Source organism: Coturnix japonica, chromosome 4 (genome assembly GCF_054131305.1).
Source record: "Coturnix japonica strain WE chromosome 4, WE-NBRP24, whole genome shotgun sequence".
Taxonomy (NCBI): Eukaryota; Metazoa; Chordata; class Aves; order Galliformes; family Phasianidae; genus Coturnix; species Coturnix japonica.
In genome coordinates this window covers 77,080,016-77,103,039 of record NC_140666.1, presented here as the reverse complement: position 1 = coordinate 77,103,039, position 23,024 = coordinate 77,080,016, and the positions used below count along the sequence as shown (strand labels likewise).

General features: G+C 40.5%; 1 protein-coding gene across 4 annotated transcripts in view; it reads right to left on the bottom strand.

Moving 5' to 3' along the window:
- The window catches only part of LCORL (ligand dependent nuclear receptor corepressor like), a 67,469-nt gene extending 44,656 nt beyond the window's left edge, over positions 1-22,813 (bottom strand). For all 4 annotated transcript variants that reach the window (XM_015862622.3, XM_015862625.3, XM_015862621.3 and 1 more), the window contains exon 1: positions 22,658-22,813. In XM_015862622.3, the coding sequence (XP_015718108.2) occupies positions 22,658-22,805 (148 nt within the window). In that variant the 5' untranslated portion in view covers positions 22,806-22,813. The remainder of the gene's footprint in view (positions 1-22,657) is intronic.
- Between the last annotated feature and the right edge of the window lie 211 nt (positions 22,814-23,024).

Genomic DNA, 23,024 nt, shown 5'->3' with positions numbered 1-23,024 from the left:
AGGACCATTCAACAGAATTAGAAGGTAAACACGAGACAAGGCGACTGCCATCTGCACGCAGTCAGCCTATTAAGCCATGCCCCAACAGCCTCATTAGACTTAAAATAACTGCCACAGAATCTCAAAGGTGGGAAGATTAACCTCATAGCTCTACATAAGTGAAGCCTTTTCTTACCATGTGAATTAGAAACTGGGAGAGTGGGAAGAGATAGGACTGCAAAAATTAGAAACATCTTGCTCAGACTCACTAATGTTATCTCAGAAGGTAAGTATTCCTAAAAATGTATTAAAAAACTACTTCTGCTTCTGACGTTACAGAAGTTCTCTGTAGTCCTAAGTATCTGTACAAAAACCTTTTTAAAATTGAGGATTAAATAAATCCACTTTATTCCAGATTGACCAGCTAGTCTGTTCTAGGTACTTTGTCAAATCACATCCTGCAGCAGTGGAGAAGAGCACATCAACTAATAAACAAACCCAACACACACACAACAGAAAAGGACAATTGATGAAATATGATGAGAATTGTATCATTAACAACCTAAGCATAACTCAATACGTAAATGGTTTTCAAGTGCCTCCCCTTATAGACTTGTATATAATAAGCCTATTTTCAGCTAAGAGGATAATTCAAAGCAGCATTTGAAGGTTCAAGTTCTCCATACTTGAGACCTGGAGGCTGCCCATACCAAAGACAGAGCTGCATTGTAGCACTTTACAAGAGTATTTTATTATCCTACTACAGAAAAGATATCAATATCCTTGAGAAAAAAAAACTGCCTATCAGCAGAGAATACTTTTATTATTTATAAATCTGCTCAACATTTGCGATATCCTCTATCACAAGGAACATTCACACTGCTTTAGGTTGAACGCACATTGGTATGAGGAATAAATACGCACCATACCTTAAGTAGTCTTAAATATTATTAAATATTATTAAATTCAACAGAATTCAATTACACTTTCAATAATTCCATGATTTGAGATATAAGTATTTATTTCTATCTTAGGTTTCCACTTTTTTTTTTTTTTTTCAATAAATACATGCCTCAATAATTTTTTTTTTATTAATATAGCCCACAAAAATTAGAAAGCAAAAATCCAAGGCACAAATGAACACTGAAGTTTTACTGAAATATTGTCCACTGAATCTGTGATTCAACGCAATATAAATTCAAACCATATTAGGGATTAGAGAACATGCCTTATAAGGAGCAACTGAAAGAACTGAGGCTGTTTAGTCTCATATACTGAGGACTCCACACCTGGTTGCAGTACTTCCAGGCAAGGTCTCATCAGCACAGAGCAGATATGCAGGATCACCCCCCTTGCCCTGCTGGCCACGCTTCTTTCAATGCTGCCCAGAATACAGCTGGCTTTCTAGGCTGCAAGTGCACAGTGCTGACACATGTCTAGTTTGCCATCCACCAGTACCCCAAGTCTTTTTTTTTTTGGCAGGGCTGTGCTCTGTATCAGTTCTATTCGCTATTTGACACCCTTCATGATGTAAGCTGGGTCACCTCACCAGTTTTCACAAGATGAAACTTTCTATGCAGGAACATTTTCATACTTTACTTTCCTAAACAAAGTTTAAACTTCCTTTTCAAGCAGTCGTGTGTCCGTCCGTCCCCCCCCCAATCCCTGCTTATAATTACCCTCTACTGAATCGGCTGCATTCCTGTCTACAACCAATGCCAATAAAAGGAAGCAGTACATGGTAGAGGTTGCAGACTTCTTTGTATGTGGGATGAGGACTTCCATACACCATACCATCCCCAAAGGCCTGCCACTTGTCCAGGGCACAGACCAAAGGATGCTGCTAAAAGATTTTACAGCTCACTTGTCTACTGCAATATTATCTATTGCTCATCTGCACAACCACCCACAGTATCACCAAGGGAGATCTTTAGATCAAAGTTAACTGCAAGGGTCCTGGTACAATAGCAAAGGACACTGGAGCCCAGGTGTTGACCAAGGCTAAAGGCTTTGACAGGGGAAACATTCAGAAAATGAAAACGTGACCATCTTGCTGCAGGCAGGACCTCAGCTTTCATGACAGTAAAATCGTCTCTGAGAAAGAAAGTGCTTGAGACAGGATTCATTTGGTAAAGCAAATCATCACTGCCAACAGGCTTGGCTTAAAAGGAGGGCTCCCAGGAAGTAGGAGAACAGCAGAGAGGGTAAAGGCACCGAACAACATGAAGTGCAGAAGCAGGGACACCAATAAGTAGCATCTCACAACTGAGACTGGAAGCATATTTTCAAGAAATGTATTTGAATGACTCAGTCTGAGGAGAACATCCAAGAACATTATATGTGATAAAATGAAAAGGACATTTAAGCACCATTTTCAAACACACTGCTTGGCAGGTCTGACATTGGAGAGAGAATTACTACACAGATGGGAAGAACAGCAGTATACGCACAGGGTACATTACTGTATTAAAATGTTTCCAATAGGTTTGGTATTCTCTACATCAAATTCATTTCTGGATTACCCTAGTCTTACTTATTATCATATTAACTCCAGTATTTTGATCGTTTCAAGACAGAGCCCATTTTATAACAGCAGATATTTCCATTCATCCTTTTAGTCCTTGATGCTCGTTCCCTCACAGGTCATATTTCCTTTTTTTCCCCTCTCCATTTGTATGTTCCCGCTTCGGCAGTAATTCAATTCTGTCTTCAGCTGCAAGGGTGGTTTTCTGGGGGTGGTAATAGTGGTGATATAACTTTATTTAAGACATTTGAACAACAGATTAAATTGTGGTAACAAATTTTAGTCTTTTTCCTTGCTCTTTTACTTTATGCTAGCAGATATTACTACTAAACATCAATAAAGGGTCTTAAAAGGCCTAGTCAACCTACAGTTGATACAAGGCTTTATTGTAATGTTTATCCACAGTCATTCTTAACAGTCACCGGTAACCCAAGTAAGTAGCTACACCACTATAGCCACTGAGGAGAGAAGGGAACAGTAAAGGAAACATCTATAATCCAAGTTACACCTACACCAATTATCTTACATTAAATTATCAGAAAAATCCTTCCTTGATATTTGTTCCCCACCCCACTTTCCCCCCAACCTCCCCAGTCTGCTGCAGCTTTTTCAAGTTTAGGAAAACCTAAGTAGATAAACCGATAAAAAGCCTTCAGTGAAAATATTTCTAAATACATTCACTTTTGATATCCTTTCCCACCCAAAGGCTATTTAACTCTTATCCCTAGACACATCATAGTAGTCATAGATGAACATAAATCACTTAGAAAAAAATTAAACTGAAGTGAGACGGGTTTGACCATTTTGCTCATCGGATTCATACATACTGCTCTATTTTTCACCTTAATGTTGAAGAGTTATCTATTAAAAAGGCCACGTTTTTTAACTATGCAGCAGGCACGTAGAAAATGCTGGGTGCGCTTAAATTCTGCTTATTCCCTTCTGCACCAATATATTGTCATTTAGGTACAGAATGAGCAAGATTGCTGCATGTTGATTTGAAGGACAGGAGCATTCATGCATGTTTTCATTTACTACAATGAAACAAGACTTAGCTTAAAGCACTACAGCCTCTGGAGACACTACAGGATCTCAACTTCCTTTAAAACACACTTTTGTTAACCTGCCTTGCAACATATAATTCTATTTGCTTGGTTATCTTCACAACTTTAATGCATCTAAGAACTATGACCAAACTTCCACCTTCCTCCACTTTGTTGCTTACAGTACTAGAAATCATACCTGAATTATGGTTCCACTGAAATCTAAATTCCTACTTTACTTAGCTTCTTAATTAAAATAAGACCTCACCACTCTTACAGCTTAAAAAGAAATGTGCTGTTAAGTAACATACTTCAGACAAGGAACACTGTTGTAGATAACTCTGAGTTCTTTTATTTAACATTCTGAAGTAACCAAAGGAAACTTTAAAGGAAAAACAAAAGCACTTTCTAGTATGAGGTTTAGTACATTAAAGCTGCTTTGAAAAGAAAAATATGTTAAAATTAATTCAAAACTGATTTCAACTGCTAGTGGGCTAAAAATAAACAAATGGTCTTTAAAGTGTAATTAGGAAAATCCAAAGAATAGGATTACATGTAATGAGATTGCACAAAGTGTAAAATGCCAACAAACTCACACTGAAAATACCTTCTCTTTATTTATTTTTTAAAGTTCTGTATGTAATAGCAGCATTACTTCACCTATATGTTAAACTGACTTGATTACGACTAAGATTCCTGCTTCTGAATGACCTTCCTTTGAGCCTGGGAATATTGCTTTCATGAAAGTTCTGTTCTCATGTTGAAGTTGTACAACACATCTGTGTTTTGTGGTGTTTCTCCACCTTTGATGGCTGCTCAAGGAGTCTCACAATCCAAAATCACATTGGGAAGAAATTATGGACAAGTAAGTATCAAAAGACAGGCCCTGCATACTCCAGACTACTGTGTGACCCAATAACCTCCTGAACTCTTTAGCCTCCTTCCTCCCACCCACTTTTATTTCAACAGCAGTAACTCTGTGTTTGTATAGTACTGTGCCATACAGTTCAAGCAAAAACTTTCACTAGTCAACACTGATGTTACCATCAATAATAATAAACCAAAATCTTCTGGTATAGAAATATTTATGCAATTGAAGTCACGAAGCTTGGTTTTTGTACTATGAGATCAGTGACTCCACATTTCCCCCTTTGCAATTTGTTTTTCTGTTCAGCTGTAAGCGATCCCTTCTGGTTATTAATACATAAGCTACAGCATCAAATTGCAGTTATACTTGACCCCATTCTACAGTTTCACAACTGTGTATAATTTAGAGGTGTATCTGAATGATATTTTGTGGTTTACATTAATATATCTTGGATTTAACCAAGTATAAGCACAGACAGAATCAGCATCTTTAGTGTTGTCAAGAATTAAAAGAGTTTTTGTTTGTTTTTGTAAAGTAACCTGGGCAGACAGAGCACCAACTTTCTCAGTCTCTGAATGACTCGTTTCCAGGTCTCTACAAGTTCTATCTTCAATACATAAAAATACAGATGCAAGAATAGAAATAAATGCAATTTTGGTTTATTTAAAGGCAAAGAAGTCATCCACCTTTTTTTTTAACAAGTTATCTCTTTGATAAGTAAGGCTCTTAGAGCTCATATTCACTCATCTTTTTATTTCTAATTGTATAAAGTTATAGCTTTCTAAGCAAATGCCTGCACTTCATATTCCAACATATTTGATAACACAGTGTCACCAGTTCCTCTGAAAAATGGTTACTTACATTAGATCTGGATTTGTTTTTATATGCATGTCTCCAAATAAAGGAATAGCCTTCTATTTCTAAATATCAGAAAAAAAATAACTGTATGAAAAACTTAAAACCCTTAAAAATGTGTGCTCCATCATCATCCATCCATGGGTGCATCAACAAGTTCCTGTCATACATCAAAACACCTGATTGATTTAGAAAGCATTTTGAGTTACTTGTAGCACTAATTTAAGTTTTTGAAAAGCATCAAGTAGTTGTTAGTCTCTTTCTCTATGACATGTAGTTACCTTAAGCCCATTAAGACACCAGCAGCAATTCTCTTACAACTTGTTACAAGGAGAGTATTCTATAGAGTGACTTTCATATTTTATAAGAGCAAGCAAGGAATTTAAGAGAGTAACTTAAATTTGACATTAACACCTGCCAGTTTCTTCTGTCTTCTATAGGTCAGCAGCTGCTCCCACACTCCCAAACTACAGAAAAATTCATGCATTTACTCTTCACATATAGACATTACTTTTTTCTTTTTATTATCACTCATTCTGTTGTAACATGAACTTGCAAAGAATCCACCAGGTTATAAAACCACTGAAGTTTCATGTTAAAAAAGAAAAAAGCACCACCATTTTTGCTATTTATACAAATTGTAAGAAAAAAAAAAGCAACGACTACTGGCAAAACACTCCAGATCCAGATCACGACTATGGAAGCAAAAATGAGTAATACATAAAACTGAAAGAGGTTATTTCTCCACCCCTAAACACACCCTTTGAAATGTCACTATAGGAAGGCTATCTAATAAACTCACTATTCAACAAAATGCTGGCAACGTTCTCAGGTGAAAAAGCTGTCCCATTTTCTTTTGGAAACATTCTTGGGACACAATTAAGGACAGATTTCACATGGGCAGAGTAGGATGGGGAAGAGGCAGCTTTACAATACTGTGCCCAGCTCAAATCCAGTTTTTGCTTACTGCACTCAGGTATTTATAAAATAGAAATTTTCAAAACATTTAACTTAAGTTCATTTTCTTAACTATATGGATTCAGATCCCTGAGCAAACAGGAACCAACATACCAGAGATTCCAATGTGAAAGGGAGGAAATCCTCTATTTAGACTCCAATACAAATTCTGAACCAAAGTTAAAAAGATATTCTACTAGAGAAAAACTTGACTCAAAAAAAAAAAATCAGTGTAGTTGAGGACACTGCTGCTGTCAGAGAAATCAGGTGAAGCACACACTGCACACACTTGCCAGTGAAACGTAAACTATAGAATAGTTTTAGTTCTAACAAGTTTCCCTTCAGTTCAGCTAAAAATCCTTGTGTTGAGTTTCTACAGTGAGCTTTCTAAGGTGATTACAAGAGGAACGTAAGTATCTGAAGAGCGAGTTAAGTCTCTGAGTAGTTCATCAGAATGCAAAGAGGGAGAATTCCAGTGCTAGAGGCAGACACTGGCAATATCTCAGGAGCAAAACAAAGACCGGATGCATTCCCCACCCCCCTCCCCAATTGTTCAGCAGTTTTAAATAAAAGGGTGGCAGCCAATGGAAAATAAATAAATAAAATCAGATTTGCAGTTTAAGCAAAGACAAAAATTAACACTGTGTTTGAGATAAGGTCTAATTTTCAAGTACTTATTTTAATAAGTCATTTATATTGTCAAAATTAAAGAGACATTTAATCTCTGAAGCAGCAAGAAGATACTTTCAGCGTTATTTCTAATTTGAAAAGCAAAAGGGCAACACTTTGGAAGTGACTGAGCTGGTCTGTGGGTAGGAGGAAAGAAAATTGCTTCTTAAAGGCACTACAGTTTCATTTGTTTACATTAAAAATTCTTATTTCTCGGAACAATGGTGCAATCCTAGCTGTCAAGCAGAGACATTTAGGTCTGGAATTGGTGTGAAACTCACCAGACATCAAGATCAATCTGAACTTTACATATTTGCAAGCCAATGAAAAAAACCACAGATCTGTTACTACTTATAGTGATCAGCATTTAGGCAGCAGACAAACTTCTATGTCACATAACAGAAAATAGTTTCCATGACCTCAGGCTTCACTGCTTGACATTATCACAGGTGAACAAATACAAGACCCAGTAATGGCAGCGCAGGACACATCAGCTACCTCAGAATGTGGGCTCCACCAACTGGCTGACCTGTATTGCAATTTATTTTTCTACTTTCACCACTTGTTGGACCTCGTTAAGCTAGTCAGCCCTGCAACAGGACACAGGACACACATTATTAAAAACATACTTAAGTTCTCTTTGTAAGGGCATCTAGTGACAGGAGGAGGGAAAGTGGCTCTAAACTGGAAAAGAGTGGATTAAGACTAGATATTAGGAAGACATTCTTTACTGCAAGGATGGTGAGACTGAAACAGGTTGCCCAAGGACATTGTGGATGCCACCATTATGGAGGCACTCAAGGACAAGCTGGATGGGGCTTCAAGCAACCTGGTCTGGTGGGATGTATTCCTGCCTATAGCAGGGGGTTGGAACTAGATGGTCTTAAAGGATCCTTCCAACCCAAACCACACTATGACTCTATGATAATTCAGGGTAGTTACAAGTCTGTAGCTTATATATTTAGAGAAGAAAACTTAAACCAAATATAACACTGCAAATAAAGAAATAAATACTGTCCAGCTTGGAATGAGCACTTGCAACTTCCTTATGCGGTTGGTATCAATTTAACTGTTCTAAGCACGAGGAGAGTTTTACTCAAGACTAAAAGAGAAACAACCATCAACTTTAGAAGACCATGTGTTTGAAGTGTGCTTTTGCTTTTTAATAATGATTTGAGGATGGGCAAGAGAACTGAAAAAAGGATGGCTTTTCATCCCCCTATGCTCAGGATTATTAGATAAACACTTCATTCCTACACAAAAGCCTATTCAGATACTTACTTAATCACCCCAGAGAAGAGAAGCCCACAGCAAGCAGGTAATGATGAACAGGTCACAACACTGCTTTACTACTGTGCAGTGCCACACACCTAACCTGCAACTAGGAGAAAGTCTAGCAGTCTACAAATGAATGAACAGGTCTGGTACACTTCCTGGGATTATCAGAATCAAAAACCCAAAGCTAAAAACAGATCTTGTGAAAAGCTGTTGGAAAAAGCACAGTTATCAGAAAACACAAGTTTGCTAAGCTAAAAAAGTACTTAATTGAAAACATTCAAAGCCTGATGAACTCCTGAGAAACTGAAGCTTAACATCCTGTACTACACTATGGCTCTACTGCAAGCTCACAAACTTGCACACTTCCAGGAGCAATCCATGAAACAGGTGCCTGGCAGCAAATTAAGCAGGTGGACTTTACTAAGGGATTCCGAGTTTCTAATTCACGGAATTTTCATGTTTCTTTATAATTGAAATGATGAGTAAAAAAAAAACAACATTCTTTTCTCCTAGTAGATCAAACTCCTTCATAATCAGAAATATCATTTCTACTATTAAGAACAGTTTGCAGTTGTGTGAAATCCTTCCGTGGTTCCCTGAAATCAACTCATATAAATTAGTTACTATCTGCTGAAGTTGCACAATGAGAGGTACATCTTATCTAGGTGACAAATTATCACACAGTAAACACATCAGCCCTAGAAATTCTAGCAAGTTTTTATTTCGAGACACGATGCCATTTGTAATAAATTTGTTCAAGGTTTAAAGATTTTTAATAATCTTGGACATACAGTAATTTTTATCAGTGAGCACAATGTGCCTTTAAGCAACCAGTTAATTTGGTACGTTAGTCATAAGTTTACACATCAACACTTTAATGATATTTATGACATATATTTGCACCTTTAACTTTATTCTTTCAAAGATCTGGTTAACACCTCCCCCAAAAATTCCACACATAACCGTCATTTTTGCATCAAAACAAAATCAGGTTTGGTAAATTAGATACAGTTTGGAATTGGCAACGCGTCAACTAGGTCAATAAGAACTAAGCACTAACATATGTAAAAACTTCAATTGAAATACAAAGTATTAAAGTATTAACTATGTCCCTTTTTTGCAAGACTTTCTAGAATTTACCGATGAAACTGAAAGTGTCTCATACGTTTCAGCTGGACTACAAGGAATCTAAATTAGTTTGAATTGCCAATTCAGATTTGGTCTTGAACACACCCAGTGCACATAAGTGATCACAGATACGCATCATAGAATGGCCTGGGCTGGAAGGGACCTCAAAAGATCACGAAGCTTCAACCACCCTGCTGCAGGAAAGACCGCCAACCTCCCTGTCTAACACTAGACCAGGCTGCCCAGGGCCCCATACAACCTGGCCTTGAACACCCCCAAGAACAGGGCACCCACAGCCTCTCTGGGCAGCCTGTTCCAGCACCTCACCACTCTCTCTTGGTAAAGATCTTGCCTAATACCCAACCCAAACCTCCCCTCCTTCAACTTAAAACCATTTCCCCTTGTCCTGCCACCAGCTACCACAATAAAGAGTAGGCTCCCCTCTTTTTTGCACACCCCCTTTAGGAAGGTTGCAATGAGGTCACCCCACAGCCTTTTCTTCTCCAGTCTGAACAAGCCCAGATCACTCAGCCTGTCTTTGTAGGGGAGGTGCTCCAGCCCCCTGTGTCTTTGTTGACCTCCTCTGAACCTTAACAGCTCCCAGTCTTTCTTGGATGGGGACAATAACATCATTCCAAGCAAACAGATAGTGTATCTCAATTCACACATCATGTACTCCACACATTGGGAGGTGGTGGAGTCACTGACCATGGGAGTGTTCAAGAAACGTTTGGATGTTGTGTTGAGGAATATGATTTAGCTGGGAAGTATTGGTAATGGTTGGACTAGACGATCTCCTAGGTCTTTTCCAACCTTGATAATTCTGTGATTCTGTACATCCGATATGCAATCTACATTTTGTCATAGAATCCTTTGAGTTAGAAGGGAGTACAGTTACTTCTGCTGAACCTGTGTATTAGAACTAAAAAGAACATACATACAGGCTTTCAATTATTTAACATTTGATGATGAAAGCTGACAGAGCTGTAAATAATTCCTACATTTTATAAAACTCAGATTATTAACAACTGACTGGGCAAGAGGGAGATCAAGGAAAAGCAGACATATTTCAAGTACACAATGGGAGGATTTTTAATACTTTAATAATGGGGAGTGCAGACAAGAGAATAAATAGATTTAAATACTGCAGAGAAATGCTTCATTCCTTCTGTACTGCAGCACTCATTCCTCCTTAATAGAACAAAACACGCATTTTGAGAAGTGAAAAACCAATCCAAGTTCATTAGCCTACTTTAAAAAACCTGAAATGATACCCCTTCATTTCATATTATGTCAAAAAGAGTGGGGGTTGCATAGCTATTTTCTTCCCTAAAATGAACAAAGCCTCATGAAATTCTGTACTCTGTTTAAGTACCTGAGAAGTAGCGTATCTGAATCAGAAGCATTAAGCAAAACAGTGACTAGTTTTTCTCCTGGAAGATCATGAATCATAAAAGACAGAACCTTCACCAAGTTTCACTACTCCATTCAAAATCCAGCAAGTTTCTCTTACCCAATATAGCTTTACCCTATTGCTCCCAGCAAGACTCAAGCAATGTGGAACAGTAAACTTCATCATTTAGAACTGATTGGTAGGCTAATTTTCCCAGTTAATGAAACAATTTAGGAAATAGGAACTACTTAAGAAGCCCAGTTTGATCTTCAAGGTCAAGAATACAGGATTAGGGTTTCTAGTAAAAAATAAATTATTATTATAGTATGTATTCCCAGCAAGAAGGAAACTACAACAGGAAACATATACGTCTCAGTTCCAGTATTCTGGAATATGCCATATGAATTTACTTACCTGGTACCAAACTTAAGTCTGATAGGTCAGGGTCATTCATAATCCCCCAGAGCAAAATAGCATTTATTACTGATCTACAAGGTCAAGAAAGAAGGAGGCTAATAGACAATTATAGATTTACCACTGACAAAGCAATTCAGTATCTAGTTCATAATTGTTCTGTATGCCACATGATCAGCTCCGTTGTTTCTTGAGGGTAAGGGGAGAAGTATAATGCACAAAAAAGGAAAACTGCAAATGCACCATCCAAATCATCACCAAGTGGCTATTCTTGCAGACATGAGCATAAAAGGCTGCTCAGGTGCTTCTGAGTTTATGATGCTTGTGATGCTTTGGTGGACTAATGAAGAAGACAGAGTGAGCAGATGCACAACCTGTTGTTCCTACCTAGGATATTGATAAAAACTCTTGAAAAAACAATAAACAAAACCCCTCAAAGTAGATTTTCTACTACAATTAAGAAGCACAGTTAACATCAGTTTCCTCAAAAAAAAAAACAAAAGTAATTTGATTCCTCAGCAGAGAGATTCTGAGAAGATGCCAATGTCTCCAGTACCTGGAGCTGTTCAAGGCCAGGCAGGGCGAGGCTCTGAGCAACCTGACCTGATCCAGCCTGATGTCCATGTTTATTGCAGGGGAGTCAGCCCCTTAAATGTCCCTTCCAACCCTAAGGACTCTATAACCTCTTCCAAGAACATTAAAGAATCAAAAAAGACTTCACTTCTGCTTCAAGCATCAGCTCTCAAAGTGTTACGATAGGCAGTAAGTTAAAGTTCTCACATAAAACTGGGCTTGGACAATTCCTCCTTCGAACCTTGGGCAAGTATTTCTAGAGTCATCAATTAAGAAGCATATTTAGCAAGTAAGACCGCAAGTTTCAGTAGCAAAAAATCATCATACCAAGTAAGACTCTTTATGGACACATGTGCACACAGAGTGTCTCTCAGAGCTTTTTTGCCTACAGAGTCAGTGTGGAAAATGTTAGCTAGATAAACAAGAAATCCTCATTCTGTTGAATTGTCTATGTGACAAAGATCTTTTGCTGGAGATTATGCCAACAAATCAGATATGACTGGTAGCGCATCCATCTCTAGGGATAGGACAGATAAATGGATGGCATTTTCAAGGCAAAATTGTGTCAAGTATGAAGGGCATTTGTGTACCACAAAATTAACATGGAACTAACAAAAATGGAGGAAGACAAGTAATGCAGCCAGGTTATAATAACACAGGTGGGTTATTAGAAGGATTCATTGAGAGCAAATTCTACCATATGACTTGTTAAATGTACTTCATCAACCATTACAAGAAGTACACAAGCATATCTGAAATTCTGACTGATTACAAAGTCAACTGCCGTGCAGGAAGGAACAGCCTCTCCTGCTCCTCTATGGGTCTACCTGACTCAGTGCTACTGTACACCAGGTATAGAAAGCCTCTCTAACATATTAACATTCTATTCTCATAACAAGAGGACAACAGAGATTAACACTAAAGTTTCATGTTGCTTGAGAAATCCCACACCCACAAAGTAAGAACAACTTATAGCAGAATAACCTAGTAAATCAGTTATCAAAATGAAGAAAAACTTTCAATAGATCATGATGAGACACTGAGTTGTTGTGTTCTAATAACACAGACATTATTGTAACTGCAACTGAACATGGACCTGACTATCCTTTGTTTGAAATACCATTTGAAAAGACTCCGTAGAACTCAAAGTGCAACAGAAGGAAAGGCCACACAAACAGGTGAGCTTATTATGGCCTCTACACTGCAAATGGGCTAGTACCACACTGCAGGTGGTAAACTTTGAGCAGTATTTGCTACTAACACCCTGCCCTAGCATGTACATTTGTACCTACATTCCCCCCCCCCTTTCTTGAATTACTTGTTTTAAACTCAAATCCACTACAGTGACTCGAGTCATTACACTCACTGTCCACCAATACCAGCTATTACCATGCTGAGTAAGTTAGAATACCCAAATAAAAATAAATATTGAAGACAAAAGGGGAGAAGACAGGAAGGGTAGGAAGCATAAGGAAAAACTCCAAATAAAAACACTCCTACAATACATACACATGGGGGATACATTGAAATTAAAATTAAGGGTGTTTATAGCCAGAATGAGCTTGGAATCAATTTCTAGGAGAGAACAGTTAAGCCCTTTCGCATAATTACAAGTATGCAGAAGTCCATAATAAGAAGATAGAGCACTTCTTGACACAGCATGATCACCAGAGACTGACATTTCCTGAGGAAGGTGGTGAGGAATCCTTGCTCTCAAGTACCATACAAAGCAGAATTTAGCAGCAATACCTGAATGAAGAAACTGAGTGGACAAGACACTTAAGAAGAAGACACTGCAGAATCTTCCTGATGGAAGGCATAAATTACCTTGGTAGGAACATTTTTAGCATGAAGCAAATAAATTATATGGATACTCCCTACAAAAGCATATATAAAAAAGGAAATCAAAAGCTAAGCGAACTTTTCGTTCAGACAATTGCCAATATTATTTCTAAACAACAACAACAAAAAAAAAACCCCACAAAGGATTGAAAGATAACAATAAGTAAATTTAATAAGTCGAAGAGAGGAAATAACTGCTCACAAAAGGATTAAAAGATCAGGAGGCCCAAGAGTAAGATTGAAGGCACACAAACCAGAATGTGAGGAAGTCCAGTGTCTGCATTGCTCAGCTGGTAGCACAACAAACTTTTGATACCAAATTTGGTACAGCTGGCACCTTGTACAAAGCAGTTTAAGGCAGCTGTGTACCTCAAGTAAATCTTATTTTTCTCTCCCCCAGCAGATGACCTGCACCCAATCTACCAATCGCAAAAGAGAAGCTCTCTACAATCTGCACAATATATGGCAGCAATGTTATTAATCAAGGATACTCAGCAGTTCTGTATCAGTAGTATTTTAATCTGGCGTTTAATGGTGTAGCACATTTTAGCATGAAAAATAACAAATAAGATCTCCAAAGCTTTTTCAACAGAAGTTCTGAAAAGCAGCAGAATATTCAACCTTGGATTATTTACACCGCCCTCTGATTAGGAATCTAGTTTATAAAGCAGTAGAATTAGGATAGTGGCAATTACTACCCTTTACATAAAATACTTTAACTAGACTAACTCAGATGGTTTGAAAAAGCTGAGACTTGTGGAGTGCAGAAGGTAAGTACTACCATCTGAAAACTGGGCATTTTTAAGATTAGCATGTAGCACTTCTGAATACAACACAGCAAAGCAGCAACTGTTTCCAAAGAGACACCCTTTAAGTGCAAGTGATCTCTAGTTGCTACAAAAGCCAGGATATTACAAGAGTAGGACGCTACTGAGTTGCACAGAATCTGAGTTGAGAACCAGAGAGGTTACACATCCTGCAACCTTCCACTTACCAACAGGTCTTATAAATAGATTACAAATTTACATCTGGTGACATTTACCCAACTCTCACACCTACAGTATAACACAGTGATACAGAGATGCAAGTCTAGATGGATGCTGAGAATCAAGCAATTAAAAGTAACAAAGCAAACCTCAGAAGCATTCCGGGAGAAATAAAGCAGGTATCTAGGAAGGGCTTAATCCAGCTTCAAGGCATTATACAGGAATCAGGTTTGTGGCAGAAGTCGAAACAAAAACATGATGACTTGTCACATGCATTTTTGACCTCAGAAGTCACGTGCAGCTGATCACAACCAATAAAAAGGAGATTCAACCTTTACTACTCAGTACACTTCTGCAGATTCAGAATCCCATATTCTTTGTAATACATCATATACTCCCTCACAGTATTAAATAGATGAGCCACTACATCCATCTTATTCTCTCCTCCCTTCTTCCTGGCTTCTCCATGCCTTTAGCAGATGGAAGGATAAAGTGTGAGATTGGTAGTGACAGAAAGATATATCACATAATAACTTCACACCCTCAAAGAAGCTTTTCAGTCTCCTCCAGAATATATGGTAACTAAATTTAATGCCATCCTATTCTTCAGGAGTTTGATAGTGACACATGAAACTCAAATTCAGTTCTCTATCAGTGTCCCAACCTATCAAAGCTTCCTCTGAGTACACAGATAACATGAAAGACAAGGTCCCAACTAGGACAAAGAAGTTTAAGTTAGCGAAGTCTATAAAGCTCTGGCTGATCCCCAAACTGCACATAAACACACTGAACTCTAAAGGTTAGAATAACAACCTTGTTTGAAGCCTTGACACTTGAATCATATTCAAGAAGGGATCCATTGTTGCTACCTACACAAAACACCCCTCTAACACAGATGAGAAATTAAAAAAGACAAGGGTGGATAAGGGGGAGAGGTACTAATTTTCCCCATTGCAGCTGTAGGCAGTATGAGTCCTGGCCACTTGCCAGTAACTGGAATACAGCTCCTCAACAACATGAGCTGATCTGATAAATCAATCAGCGTGACAAACTCCTGTTCTTTCCCCTTACACAACTATTAGTGCTTATTACCGTAGCAAACCAGTTCAGGAGACTCAACATAAAACTTATGAGAGCCACAAAAACCATTGTAGGTCCCCCAAAACAACTTATAACAGAAGGGCAGTTGGTTATTAGATTATTCCAGTTCCACTGCAAAAGGGGATAAGCAGAACAGTGTTACTGTTAGCAGTGCTGTAATCTTGTTGATCAGGATGCTGTTCAGTCAATTTACTTTCCAGCTCATTTTAAACTCTCTTCAAAAAACTGTTGCTAAATGAAGCAGTTATAAAAAGAGATAAAAGAAATCACAATCTTGTTCTCTCCTGGGAAGCCGCTTATATTTGACTCAGGAGAAACAGCAGGTACACAGCAAACCCGCACCGAGTTAAACTAATTCTGACCTTTCCCTCCTTTTCTTTCTCCTGACATATTTCCCCTTTGTTTGCCAGGTTAGCTGCAACCTAGATTAATTTCACAGTATAGCTCATTGAGTAGTTTAATGAATAAATCCTTATGCCAGTCTACATAAATCATGGAAGTACAATAAGTTCAGGAAGAAATAACAGCAAAATTTTATTGTGCACCAACAGAACAACAGAAGTTTGTAGTTTCAGTTAATACAGCATTACTGAATGACAGCTCAGCAAAAACCCAGAGCAGAACTGTAATTACAAACATCTTTTTGTTGTTTACAGAAGTCACAGTTTAAGAAACTCTTACTGTCTTAGTTTGTACAAAGCAGAAAGACCAGAGTTTGAATTGCTCAGCTCTCCATCAAGCACACAAAAAACAGCTACCATATAAGAACATACAATACACAAGTTCAAGCTATGTGTAAAACCATAGACAAAGATTACTGCACTTCCTAGGAACACTTCAAATTTGAATAGCTTCCATATACTACCATCCAGATACAAGCAGCATGAAAAACAACCACAGATTCTATCCACACTACTCAAGACAAGTACATTTACTTATACGCTTTGCAACACACTTCTATCCTGAGAGCAAACAGTTCAGACAACGCATTGCTCCCACTCTGCATGCTCTGTGTAGCAGGTAGAGTTTTGCCTTTCATAAAAGCTCCATATATTCTTACAATTGCAAATCCACAACGGATCAGTGAAATAACCTCAAATCGACTGCTGGATATACAGAGCATTTCTGTCCCCATCTGCTTTTTAAACTAAGCCTCTGGACGTCATTATTCTTAACTTTTCTTATATTGCACCCCCAGGAAAAAAAAAAAAAAGATATTTATAAGCACATAACCACAGCAGGAGGCAATGACTTAGAGAGGAGCTGATGAGTTGAAAAGGCTTGTGAGAGAGAAGCTCATTTAACACCATATATTTGAAACAAAGATATTCCAACAAAAGCAAAATAAGTCCCATGTGTTTTCTCACATTTTAGTCTAAAGATAGCTCACATGATACACTGCACCAGTACTCAATGACACACATACACTAATTGGGCCTAAACATATTTTCTTAATCTATTTCCCATCTTTAATGGGAAATAAGGATGGTACATCCAGGACCCTCTCACATCCCAATCAGCTCATAGTGCCATAGGCAGCTATGCTGACCCGACGATTTATTTCTGCTGTTATTCACCCTGCTTCTCTCAGTCCCACACCCCTCCTCATGCTACCACCAACATTCAGATTTTTCTCTTTTTCACAAGCCAGTAGCTTCTCTCAAGTTGAGAATTGAGCACTGAGTTAAAGCAGATCAGTCAGGGGTCTGCTGAATGCTGATACAAACACACATGCAGCAGGAGCGTGCAGTCAGGATTACGGTTTCTCTGCTCTGGTAACAGTTTCATGAGACTTGATGATGCAAGACAGCACTTCACTATACTTTTAGATTATGATTTTATAATGCAGTACATTCAATAATTCTGACTCCAACTCTGCAATATCAGTTTGAGCTACTCCCTGCATGACACCATCCCCCAAGCAGCATCTAGAACATCTAGAACTGCTTGTGAACCTGTGCTGAGATCCCAGTCTAAACTTAAATCCTGTTGCATTAGGCAAAGTATCACCAGGAGGTCTAGAGAGATGATCCTTTCCCTCTATTTAGCACTAGTGAGACTGTACCTGGGATGCTGGGTCCAGTTTGAAGCCCCTTGGTGCAAGAGAAGCCCAGATGTGCTGGAAAGAGTTCAAAGAAAGGCTACCAAGATGATGGGATTGGAGCAGCTGTTTGTGTGGGTGACAGAGCATTAGCACAGGTTGCCAAGAGGCAAAGGAGTCTCCTCCTTGGGGATCCCCAAAAGCTGCCTGAATATAAGCCTGGCACCTGCTCTGGATATCCCTGCTTAAGAAGCTGGCTCCAACCAAGTGACATCCAGAGATCCCTTCCAGCCTTCAATATCCTGCATCTCTAGTCTTCTTCTATCATTTAAATAACACGTTACCTCTCTTACCTGTTTTACACTGGAGTTGCGCTAGGAATTTCACATCGCTGCTCAAAGCACAAAAGAAGCCCACAAAAATCTTACCAGTATCAATGCTCATAGTGGATAATGACTATATAGCTATAGTAAGCTTGTTTGCTGTTTAGAGAATCTAGAATGCCATGTAAGCAAAAGTTCCAAAGCAGGTATCACTTCAAGGCCATTCTTGTATACGATCTTAGTGGCTTGACACGTGAAGAGCACTGGACCAAAGCAACCACATGCAGACAGACACAACACAGCAGAAATACAGTGGAATCATTAGACCTGGTACTACACTGGCATTATAAAACTACAAGAGCCAGTAGCATGCTGCAGAGTACTTATAGCCACAGGGAAAGCGAGATCATTTGTCCACATCGTGGGAACAAAGATACAAACAGTTCATGCAGGAGCGTTGCGAGTGTGCAGATAACACCAAGCACAGTGCTACAAATCTCTTATTTAAAGGAATTTGTTTTCCTGTAAAGTGCACATGAACTCGCTCAAAAAGAACAAGCTGAAGCAGAAATTCAAATACTGTCAAAACAAACCACCACCTCTGAATGTTTATAATCAGAAAAAAACAGAATTAGATACACTGACGTATCCTAGTTTAGAAAGTGACAGTGAAAGCAAGGGAGATGATGATTTCACAATCAGACCCAAAAAACTGTTCATCAGCTTTCAGCTTTCCTAAGGAAGCAACAATAGCAAGGCTGCTGTCAGATGTGAGCTAAATCAAAGTAGAACTTCTATCCTCCTCCTAAATAAAGGTGCATTTGTTATGAAGTAGTTGTTAATATTAAGATCTTTAATTTCCACAATGAAAGGTTATTTGCTGTCTTTCTCATTTTCACAACACAAGAACCCAACAAGAAAACTTCAGCTTCCCCACCTAGAGCTACCTGTCACTCTTCATTAAGAAGCCTCAAGTTACAACACTGTGCTTTGAGCTTAAGATACGTGGTAATGTAACAAAAAAGCACCAGTTTATGCTGTAGTATCTTTGTGCAGCCCAGCTGTTACCAGGTCTGCTCTGTGTGTCCCCATCCAAGTTATGTGGCCTCAACACACCCACCAACTCTTCACCTGTAAAGTTCCAGTACAATTGATCAGTGGGGTCAGTGAATGTTTAGGAGAACTGCATAAATTCTATTTCTTAAGGCTGACTACAGTCTGAAGCAAGTTTTATAGCTCCACACCAAGGCCTCTCAATCAAATGGAATGAATTTAATCAGTTCACGTTTGCAACGTTTTACCCACAGAGAACTGAAACAGAATTTTGAGCCATTCTGTTTCACATCTCAAGTTCTTTTTCAATATGAATCATTGTGGAATTTGGTTGTGCTGCCACAAGCACACAAACCTGAAGTCAGGGTATTCTGTTTGCTACTTACATTAAATCAATACAACCCCATACCTAGGACAAAACATACCTGTAACCACTATAAAGTCTATAAAGAGTACTTGTTAGCATGCATTGCACACAAGACCTACAGAATCAAGATCCACAGATGACTTGGAACAGCATCTGGTTTTAAGCTCTGAGTCATGCAAGAGCAAGGTACTACGGAGCACATCCATAAGGAGAAGCCTTGGCATCTTAGGAATGCTTTCTGCTCAGCACAACATGCACTAAGCTCAGATCTGAACAGCCGTTTCATACCTATTTGGGAGTTACGGAAATACATCCCACTCGATTACTACACAAAGAGGTTAGGGTTTTTTTTTGTACCTTCAAATACATTACACATCAAGTAACAGAATTCATGCTAATTTCAGTAAATTTTCATCAATGTTTTTCTCTTCAAGACTTAAAGTGCTTCAACATATTAACCTGGGACATAAAGTAATATTCTACAAGTCACTAATTAACATAATAGGCTGGCAAGAAACAAGCTTTTAATTCTTAAACCCATGCAAACATTCACGTCAGCAAGAAGGGTCTGATGAACAAAAAAACCAGTATTCAATAACAGAGCCCTTGGAGCAGAGGTCTCGAACCAATACTGACCCTCAAGCAAACAGTGCATTGCAGACAACTGAGTTATTTCTATCTTGCTGTTGGGGATACAAACAATCTGTTGACTATTAGTCTCAAGCTGGGCAATCAGTGTCTTGGAAGGATTATTGCTGGCTCAGTTTACTATTTCCATAAAGTAAGTGGATGATGCACCCTTCACATACAAAGGATTTCAAGGTGTTCAAGTAACACTATACTGCAGAAATGCAATCATCAGATTTATATCAATTCAGTAGATGACTCAAGACATCAAAACAAAGTTGCTCATTCAAAGGGCTAACAGCAGATGATATGTACTACTTTCTTGTTTCACTTCTTAACAATGCTTGACAAGTTATAAACCACAAAGCTCTATCACTATATTCATCAATTTCTGCAGAAAAGAATCAATGAGGGTAGAATAACTTGCAAGATTCCCCTCTCCTTGACATGAAGGTAGCACAAGAGCTTGGACTCTGATTTACCGTATCATTTACACTGCTTTGCTATATAGGTACAACTCTCAAAGCTCCCACATTATGCCAAATAAGTCACATCAACAACCTCATCCACCACTTCCCTCTCCTTTAGACCTTCCAGACAACACTAATTTTGGCAAGACTCTTCAAATCTTTAAGAATACTTTGCTGAGTGAGACTAATTTATGTTTTTAAAGTTAATTAAAGCTAATCTAGAAGTTAATACTACAGAATTTCTAAGCATGTGTTCTACCTCCATTACCCCGACTACTCACTTTCCCACCACCTCATTTAGGCTCTCAGCCACAGTTTGTTCCATAGGCACAGCAAGTAAAAGCTCTTACTGAAGAGCTCCTCACTATAAAACCATAGCCCACGTCCCTCCTCCTTAGCACCCGCTAATCACATAATACAGGGCTCCTTCCTATTAACTGAATTTTGCATAACGATTATACAATGAAATTATATTCTAAAAAGCCATCTCCTTTTGGTCGGGATAAAAGAGCATGAAGTGATAACATAAAGGAATCTATGAGAAGTGTAAGCAATTACGTTCTGGTTTTACACTTAACAGATCTCAACGAAAGAGCCACCCAAAATGAGTTGGAAGAAGTTCCTCCAACACAACACATCTGCCCAGCAGAGGTCCCAACCTACAGCGATGCTCCATGTCACAGAGCACTCACTGCATTTCCTTGCAGCCCTTGTGTGCACTGGTCAGGTGCGACTGCATGTTCCCTGAGCACACCCAGCTGCAATGCTCTTCACTGGCTCAAAGTCCCCTGGTTATCGAGCAGCCTTTCGGGATTCCAGTTTAGATTGAAAACTGAAATGTCATCGAGTGAGATGGAAGCAGAGGAACGGCTGCTTCACGTGTAACTTGTGAGAGATCAGCTCACCACATTTCAATTAACATTAAGTAGGAAGAGCTTCCTCAGTGATAATGTAATTAAACCACGTTCTTCCTACAGGTTTTCCTAATATATGTATATGGAAACGGGTTTCTTTTCCTAAGGAATACCACATTCCACCTGAAGGAGCGCAAGCACACACAGGTGCCCTAACACCCCCAGGTGCCATAACAGGTGCTTAGCAGCACTCCAAAGGACACACGGAGCAGCCAGCAGGTTACCAAGGAAAGAAAGAGGGCAAGGCTGATCCCCGGCAGGTACCTGCCTGTCTGAATACACGGGCCATGTCCAAAGCACACGGGGCCGCACCGGGCGCTGCTCATCCACTCGGTTACAACGAGATGCGCTGCTGGGTTCAGCCGTCAGCGCACATCACTGAGCTGGACACACTATCTTAAAATCAGTGATTTCTGTTTCCTTAAGTACGCGAGCTCAGTCGAATCGACATAAACGCGCGGCTCCAAACATCCAAACGTTTACGTACCAAAAAAAAAAAAGCACAAAAAAACCCCAAATGCCAAAAAAAGCAACAAAATACACACACACACACAAAAAAACAAACAAAAGCCCCACACCACAACGCGACCAGAAAGGAGACGACGGCACCGGATGCCGCGCAACGAGCGCTGCCCGCAGGTACCGGGCGGCCGCCCCGCCGGGCCCCGAGCCGGGCCGTGCCGAGAGGGAAGCGGGCTGCTACCAGGGCCCCGCTCCCACCGGCAGGGGGGACCTCGCGGCACCGGGGCAGCCCCGGGGTGTGGAGGGGGAAAAGCGAGGGTAGAAGTGCCGTCGCCATGACAACTTCCAAGGGGGAGGGAAAACTTCAAATCCCAACCGTCAGTGCAGAGCGGCTCCCTCTTAAAGGCGCCGCCACTCGCGGGCTGCTCCCTCCCTTTCCCTCCCTTTCCCCCCGGGCGCCGTGGCGATGGAGGAGAAGAGGAGGGGGGCGGCCGGCGGCACCGCCGCGCAAACGGCGCGGAGCCGAGACAAAAGGAGCCCAGCGGGGAGCGGGGTCCGGGCCGGCGGCCGAGGGAGGCACCGAGCGGCCCCATCGAACCCGGGGGCGGCTCAGCGCCACCACGGAGCCGCCCCCCCCACCCCGTTCTCCCTCCGCTTCCCACAGTGGGCTCCGGCTCCGGCTCGGGTTCTCCCACCGCCCGCCTCTCCCGCACGGATCCCGCTCGCTTCTCTCCCGCCCCCGCCCCTCGTACCGCGGCCGGGCGAACCCTCCCGCCGCCCCCTCGCTTACCCACACAGTGCATGAGCCGGTGCCGCCAGGAGTCGAGTTCGCGGCGGACTCCTCTCCGCTCCGCCGTGCAGCGGGGGCTCCGGCACTGGGAGGCGGCGGCGGGAGGAGCGGGAGCCGCGGCGGCCATTCTGTCTGTTCCCTTTTCCATCTGCCTCTGACCTCACGCCCGCTCATTTACATACGAGCGCGCGCGCCACCCAGAACAGCCGCGCGCTCCCCCGACTCCCCCCCGCCGACTCAGCGAGCGCGCGCCCGCGGCCCCCCCCCCAACTCAGCATCCGGGGCGGGGAGCGCGCGCGCCGCCTGGCGGGTGATTGACACGTGTCCTCGCGACGTCACGACGCCCTCCCGCATCTTCCCGCCTTCC